We start from the raw sequence: 8,293 nt of genomic DNA on the forward strand, positions 1-8,293 counted from the left end.
CCGGGTGACGGGACTCCACTACATGATGTCGTCCTTCTCGGACGCGGAGGACTGCTGTGACGACAGCATGAGCACCACCGGGAGCTCGCACTCGCACACCACAGACTGGCAGGGAGGCGCGCAGGGGAGCGACGACTGACCGAGCGACCGAGCGACCGACTCCGCCCCGAAACCGAACAGCTGAAAGATGTCTAAATTCGGTTGTGATACAACTGTGTGATGCATTATAAATACACATTAGATACACACATCTGTGCTGGCAACACTACACAAGTGTAAGTGGTGAATATGAATAAACTCTGTTGCGGGGGAGGAGGAAGTTATATTATTCACTGTTTTTTTCTTCTGTTTAAGTACAACTTGTTTAAATGTGTGTGTGTGGGGGGACTGGCTGTATATTTATTCAGCTTACTGATTCACTGCTCTGACATCCTGTCATCCGACAAAGTGCTCCATCACACGGCTGTACTATGATAACATGATTGTGTTAAGATCCCCAGAACTTGAAATCGGGGTGTGGGCGCTTAGCGGAAATCTACTGAGCGGCCCCTCTCTGCAGAGTCATCGACGTCGTGCACCACACAACCACATCCCTTCGCTCTGTAGGAATGATCTTGACAGAATGACGTCCATTTGAACACACGACGACCACGCTTTTGATCAAAGGATAAAAAGTTAATAAATAGTTATGATCAGTAACGCTGGTGCAAAAACTATACCTTTGTGGCAACCTTTGCAGAAAAGTCAGGTGGATTTTGTGTGAAAAATTACATTTATTCATAATAATTACATTGTTACCTATTTATTCTTTGCATAATCACAGGTTTCCAGTGTGTTTTACGCGGTTCCATGTACAGTTACATTTAGCTAAGAGCAAAGCGGGGCTCGCAACTCACTTGTATAGTTCCAAGGTGTTTTAATAGACAAAAAAAGGCAGTAGATGCGACGTTTCGACTACCGGTCTTCCTCGAAACGTCGCATCTACTGCCTTTTTTTGTCTATTAAAACACCTTGGAACTACAAGTGAGTTGCGAGCCCCGCTTTGTTCTTATGTATTACTGTTTTTACAGTTTGGCTCAGCACCAACAAACGGAGGATGTGCGTTATTTATTTTTTTACATTTAGCTGACACTTTCATCCAAAGTGGCTTACAAATTGTGAACATGTCAGCAGAGCAGGAAGGGGGAGCGGGAATCGAACCGGGAACCTCTGGATTCCCAGACGACTGCTCTACCTCCTGAGCCACTGTCGCCCCCCAAAATAGTAAAATACAGTACAAAGGTTAGTATTCTCCAAGGAATCACATCGCATAGTAGTAATGTACATAATAGTAAAAGACAGTCAAAAAGGTTATCGTTTGAAGAGGTGTGTTTTTAGTCGATGGCTGCAATTTGTAACTGGCCCTGGTAAATGTCCAACCCGCCCCACCCTCCGATGTGCAGTTTCTTCCCCCTCGAATGTATATATTTTCTTTTAGGATCTCTGTCTCTTAAACAGTACTGTATATATTTGTATATCTTGTATGTCATAAATGTCTGGATGTAACAGTACTGTATATCTCTGTATGTCATAAATGTCATCGATGAATTGAAAATGGGGGACCCTGATGTGAACAAGACGAAAGTCTTTCTCTGGTCTGCATCCCCATAACAATTGTGTGTATTGAGCCGTATACTGTGTATTGTACCCATTCTGCAATCTGTTAATAACGTTTTCAATCAATCAATGTGTGTGGAGCGAGGACAGAGAATAGCATGCTTCTCTTTGATGACCAACCCAGGAGCTCAGATAGGAGTGGGTCTGAGGGGGCCAGAAGATGCAGAGCTCAGGGGTCTTGACTGAGGGTGTGTAGTTGGAGACCATTGACTGGAGGTAGGTGGGAGCCGCTCCCCTCACATGTGCTTACATTTAAGATGTAGACACATTTTCATGTGAAATTTCACATGAAACATCATCATCATCGCAGGTCGTGGTTCTAACACATTCGTATGCCATGTGTAGTAGACCCAATATGACACACACTCCACCCAACCCGTCCTCCAGCTCCTATACAAACCTACATGAGACCAACACCTCAGGGCTCAGGCTATGACCTGCCGCTTTGTAAATTCCGTGACCGGAGGACACACACTTAATTATTGGCACATCAGAGACACACCCGAGCGTGCCGTGCAGGCATGTGTGTTGACATATTAATGGAATGAAAAAATGCATCGACCTGTCAAAAAAAGAGACAGGGGGGGGGGGGGGGGGGGGATACTTTCACACACACACACACACACACGCACACACACACACACACACACACACACACACGCACACACACACACACACACACACAGTCACACACACACACGCACACACACCTACACACAGTCACACACACACACACACACACACACACACCTACACACACACACACACACACAGTCACACACACACACAGTCACACACACACACACACAGTCACACACACGCACACACACCTACACACAGTCACACACACGCACACACACACACACACACACGCACACACACACACACACACACACACACACACACACACACACACACACACACACACACACACACACACACACACACACACACACACACACACAGCGCGTCACTGTATGAAAAAAACCGTGAACGGTGAAAGTGTTTGGAGGCTTGGCTGAAGTCGCATTCTTCACTTTCTCCGGCGCCGCCGCAGAGCGCACTACATCAAGTCTGACCCACGGACGAGTCTGACCTGCTAGACACTATATCAAGAGTTTTTATTTATTTATTTATTTTTGTATAAAACAAATCGACTATGATAAGGAACGAGGTGTTCTCCTGTTTTGTTTTCTATGGCACACTTCTCGTGTTGAAGATGTACACTATAGCGGTGATCACGGGACAAGTGAGGCTCCGGAAAAAGGTGAGTTTCTATCCATTATTAGTTAAACCAACCGCGCATAATTATTTCTGATAAGAAAAAATAAACGCAAAGCACCGCAAGTAGCCAGGTAGTGTACATTTAGAAAGATTTGTGATTATTTTCATTCTTACCTGAAGGCTTTTGCCAACCCTGAGGACGCACTGAGACACGGGGGCGTGGAGTTCTTCAGAGAGGACCCAGACGTGGAACGATGTCGGAGGTAAGACCCATTATAATAATACTACTACTACTACTACTAAATAATAATATTAAAAACCCTAGAATGGCTTTTATTCACCCGTTATGTATACCTATACAAAAAAACAATATAGCCTAAGCTGTTATTGAAAAGGTTTAAAGGAAACTTGATATAACTAGTTCAAGTTTCAAGTTTCTTTAATAGTTGTCATACAGAAGTACAGAATACTTTCATACAAAATGCTTCTTACTGTTACGCTCCAGAGACTGTGCTAGACAAGATAGTATCAAATAACATAGTATAGCATGTAATTTAGAAGAAGAAAATGAGGTCACAGTGTTCGGTATAGACATATGTACAATGTTCTGAGTTACCATATAATATACAATACTGTGCAGTGTACTAATGTACAGTACTATCTAGTGCAAAGCAGAAATGGGATGAGGTACAATTTAGGTACTACATAGCATTATTAAATCATGCATGGGATCAGATATTCTACTATTCTTGAGGATCACATAACAATTTTGTACGAAATATTTGAGATTGAATAATAGGTTTAAATGACTGAGCTGTCTTTTGTTTTGGATAGTCTGTCATTAGCCTGCATGCTGCCAAGCAGAGTAACTGCTTTTACAGTAAATTTCGCAGAGTAAATTTTACTCAAACTGATTACATTTTACTCAAACTGAGTAAAATGTACTTTACTCTGCGAAATTTACTGTAGTTGTAAGAGGTGCATCTTACACCATACAACCACAAACCAGATTATGTAATTTATATTTGAGGTACATATGGGTTTTAAAGCAAATGTGGTGCGATTGGTGTTTTTGTTTAAGTATTTTGTTGAAGGTTCCAACATTCCCCACTGCCTTGCTTATTACTTCCACTATATAGGCCAATTGTTCTACCATGGTACATGGCACTTTACTACTGCCCACGGTATACATCATTTACCATGCTATATTGTACCACGTTTGTTCTTAAATAACAGACTATACCATTGTATAATCCAATTTAAACCCGATGGTACAGTCTAAATCTGAGTGTACTTCAGTGTACATCATGATATGTGATATGATGATGATGTTGCGTAAGGGTTCAGCAATCTGTTGGATATTGCTGCTGATTTGGATCATTTGTTTTTCTTCCGTGAAAGTTCACCTAGTGTTGGCAGCCTCTGGTTATGGTCGGCTGTTTTGTTTTAACCTGTTGGGAAACTATATCTTGGAAGCCAAGCAAAGCAGCTGTTTTTCTTTTCTTTTTTTTACTGTGAACATTTTATTTTCCTGCCCTCCAAAGCCCCCTGGAAAGAAACATGCAGGCATTTATGACAGGAAACACATGCAACGATTAGGTCTTAAAGATAGATTTATTACTTAAAGGATAGACCATTCCCCCAACCGTACCCCCTAATGACTACGTGCAATTTGTTAATTATATAATACAGCGTTATGGGCTTCCAAGTATTGGGGGTTGGTAGTGTTTGTAACTACATGCCATTTTGAACCATCTTTTTGTGCAGCTTTTGTGCTAGATAAGTTTAATTCTTATCAGGTTCATGTGCAAGAATACTATTTGCTTTGAGGTGGGAGAGGAAGCAGGGTCCTGGGGGGGCAGTTAGGATGTTTTGTTAATTTCACAGACTCTGGATCTAGTCACAATGCATTCAGGTCTGCCAAAACAAACACGGTTACAGTAGTACTGTATTGTATGTCATAAATGTCTTGATGAATTGAAAATGGAGGACCCTTATGTAAACAAGACGAAAGTCTTTTTCTGGTCTGCATCCTCTTAGCAGTTGTTTGTATTGAGCCGTACTGTATTATTGTACCCATTCTGCAATCTGTTAATAAAGTTTTCAATCAATCAATCAAACAGCAGAGGTCTGCGTTCTGCTCATGTTACTCTACAACTGCAGATGATCTACAGGAATTCAGATACAATTTAATGAATCACCTACTTATTGACTGAATTAGCTTTAGGTAATAGTGGGTTCTCACTGCTCATTACAGGAGAGGTTACAGGAAGTGACACACTAGATAACATTTAGTTGATTCAAAATTATTCTTAAAATACTTAGGAAATCTTCAGGGACTTAGTTAATTGAAAGATGACTTCAGCTGCAGTTAGCAGGAGTGAGTTCCAGGAAATTCTGTTCCATGTGTTGCACAGATTCAGGAAACTGAGAGCACCAGTCCAGAGACCTAATGGAAAACAGATGTGTGTGTGTGTGTGTGTGTGTGTGTGTGTGTGTGTGTGTGTAGGTGTGTGTGTGTAGGTGTGTGTGTGTGTGTGTGTGTGTACCTTGTGTATGTGAATTCTTGAAAATGACAATTTCACACTCACAAAGGAGGAGGGTTAAGGTTAGGGTTAATTAGGGGCGGCTACGTGGCGTAGTGGGCAAGGCGCTCGCCACAAAATCTGGAGACGCTGGGCTCGCCTGTTCGAGCCCAGCGCTCCACATTTGCTTTCAGTTTAGCTGGTCATCCGTACTAATACACATTGGCCGTATTAGGGGGTGGGAAACTGATGGGTGGGGATCGGGCGTTGTGGACAGCGACTCCTACAGGTCGGTTGGTGCACCTGCGCAGTAGAATCAGGAAGTGTCGGGGGCAGCGTCAATGTCAGACTTTGCAATCAAAAGTTAGGGGGCTAATAACCCTTGCCATAATTTCAGTGTGCCCCTAACTTTTGATTGCAAGGTCTGACATTGACCCCCTTTTCAGGAGTTGACCTAGAGCCCACCAAGGTCATGCATATCAAGTTTGGTCAATGTCAGACCTTGCAATACACTGTAAGGCACTGTAAGGCTACTGTCCTGCCTCACTTCCAGTGATGAAGCTAAGCTATGCTAACGGAGCATCTATTCCCAAAGCTAAAATGCACGCACAGAGACAAAAAAGGTATGCATCTTCTTGTCTAACTCCAGGGAAGATGTTAAATAAGCTAATTTCCCAAAATAGTGGAGTTATCCTTTAAGTTATCAGGACATTTCACTTGATCGTCTCACATTGAGACTCTTGGTGCTAACACCCGTTACAAGCCGACCATACAGTAGGAAGAATGCCGTACTTCCCCTTTAAGCTGCCTCTGGTCATCATTCCATAGATAACAGTGGTATTGGCTGTCAGACAGCTGAAACCTGCCCAATATTCCACCATCGACTAAAAACAAACTTCTTCAATCAATATCTGAAATGAAGATAAAACTGTTTCGTTTTCGTACTGTCTTTTACTAGAATGCACTCTGCTACTAAGGAATCTACCGTGCCTATATTATTACCTACTATGCTAATATGTCTATACTACTATGCACTCTAAGACTGTAGCACTCAAGTTTGACACTGTTTGACGAACAATGTTACTGACCCTTCCTGCTGACTTGTTGTACAGAACCTACAGTCGCTTTGGGTAAAAGCGTTTAGCCAAATGACTAAAAGGTAAATGTATTGATCGTGAGTGAATTGTATTTCGTCTCCCCCGCAGGGCCCACCTGAACGACATGGAGAACATCCTCCCCTTCCTGTTCCTGGGTGCCGTCTACTCCTTCACGGGCGCCTCGCTGGCCGTGGCCCGTCTTCACTTCCTGGTCTTCTTCCTGGCTCGCGTCCTGCACAGTCTGGCCTACCTGATGGCCCTGCGGCCGCCGACGCGCTCTCTGGCCTACGTCGTCGGGCAGGTGCCGTGCGTCTCCATGGCCATACAGGTCCTCATGGCGGTGGTGTCGTACGCCTGACACCCCCCCCCCCCTGAAGTAAGGACCGGACGGAGAGGACGTCCTCATGGCTCGTTTAAAGGCGGCAGTTAGGATCTGTGACCTACCCCAGTAGATGGAGGATGTGGATTCTTAGGAGACACACGTGTCTCAGTTACGAGGCAGAATCCAAAGGACACTACCATCATCAGAGTCGTAGTACATTGATCATTATTCGCGTGGCGGCCGTTTTTTGCTCGTATGTCACGCTCAGGACGGGTTTCCAAGGTAGGAACTGGGTGGAAAGGAAGGAACCCAACCTGAGCGTGACGTAAGAGCAAAATGGCCACCGTGTGAATGTGGTCAGTGGCGTGCCGTGCACTGACGCCAATTATGGGTTTTGTGAAAATGTTGTCAGTATTTTGTTATTTTATACCTACTGTTAGAATGTGAGCATTTATTTCCTCTCTGCCTGGGGGAAGTTCTTTGAAGATTGTAAAAGTTAACCCGTACTGTATATTTATACGCAAAATGAAGGTTGCCGTTTGTCTTTTTATCTTAATTGGTCTCAATGAAATCAAATGACCCGACAGCATCCAAAACTGAAACGAGAGATGAAGTTAGTTACCGGTTTGAACCGGTTCTGCCTGGACTGGGAGGATGACCAGAGGAACGAGCCATGTTTTTCCAGTGCTTTATGGTGGGGACCTCCCCTCCATGTTTACAAAGCATAGGCTACCAAGTGAATTTCATAGAGGTCTCCAGTGTTGGGCAGTAGTTAAACTATGTATTACAATTACTACTAGTTTAACTACAATTTGCAGTAGCTGGGTGGTAGTTTAACTACATTCAAATCTCAATGTATTGTACACAAAATAGTATACAAACTATATATTTCCCTAGAAATTTAGCATTTTCCTGATTCCACCTCAACAATGGCTCCCTATCCTCTCCTTACATCCTCCCGACCTAGTCCCTAAATCAAACGCACCCACACTTTACCCTACGCGGTTCGCTTGAAGCCTTATACCTCCGTGTAACAATATGAGATTCCAGACTCAAGATTGTGATCATTCCCCAGTGATGTACTTTGGATGTAGTTGAACTACCTCTTGAAAGTAGCTTTAGCTTGACAAGCTAGCTTAAAGTAGTTAAGATGTTGTTTACCTACTTTTCATTGTGAAGTAGCTAGTAGTTTGGTAAACTACAGTTTTTAAAGTAGTTTTCCCCGACACTGGATGTCTCCGCCACGTTGTTTGTGACCACATTGACCAGATATTCCGTTCTTGGAAGTGTTAGCTGCCCCCTACACCATGTGTACAGTTCTAATGCAGTGTTAACATCTGTGTCGGCTACATTCAACAAAGGCATAATGGATGACCGCCTGCACACTTGTTGATGCGCTGAGAAGTGTTCTTTACAAAGGAGCTTGACGTGACTCAGCCGACCATGGCGCTCCAGACGGACCTTATTCG

The 8,293-nt window shown here is 43.5% G+C and overlaps 1 protein-coding gene across 1 annotated transcript; it reads left to right on the plus strand.

Moving 5' to 3' along the window:
• Positions 1–2,807: 2,807 nt before the first annotated feature.
• ptges (prostaglandin E synthase) lies at positions 2,808–6,991 on the plus strand. The gene is made up of 3 exons (XM_084324752.1): positions 2,808–2,923; positions 3,061–3,143; positions 6,611–6,991. Exons 1-3 carry the CDS (start codon positions 2,816–2,818, stop codon positions 6,858–6,860), a joined length of 441 nt encoding a protein of 146 aa, XP_084180878.1. The 5' UTR covers positions 2,808–2,815; the 3' UTR covers positions 6,861–6,991.
• Positions 6,992–8,293: the final 1,302 nt, after the last annotated feature.

Source organism: Notolepis coatsorum (assembly GCF_963971535.1).
Source record: "Notolepis coatsorum genome assembly, chromosome: 11".
In the NCBI taxonomy this organism is placed as follows: Eukaryota; Metazoa; Chordata; class Actinopteri; order Aulopiformes; family Paralepididae; genus Notolepis; species Notolepis coatsorum.

What these genes read in the sequence shown, in the direction of transcription:
- ptges (XM_084324752.1), top strand. Translation starts at nt 2,816, where the DNA reads ATGATAAGGAACGAGGTGTTCTCCTGTTTTGTTTTCTATGGCACACTT. An exon ending in AAGTGAGGCTCCGGAAAAAG is followed by an intron (nt 2,924 to 3,060) that starts GTGAGTTTCTAT and finishes TCTTACCTGAAG; the next exon opens with GCTTTTGCCAACCCTGAGGA. An exon ending in GACGTGGAACGATGTCGGAG is followed by an intron (nt 3,144 to 6,610) that starts GTAAGACCCATT and finishes TCTCCCCCGCAG; the next exon opens with GGCCCACCTGAACGACATGG.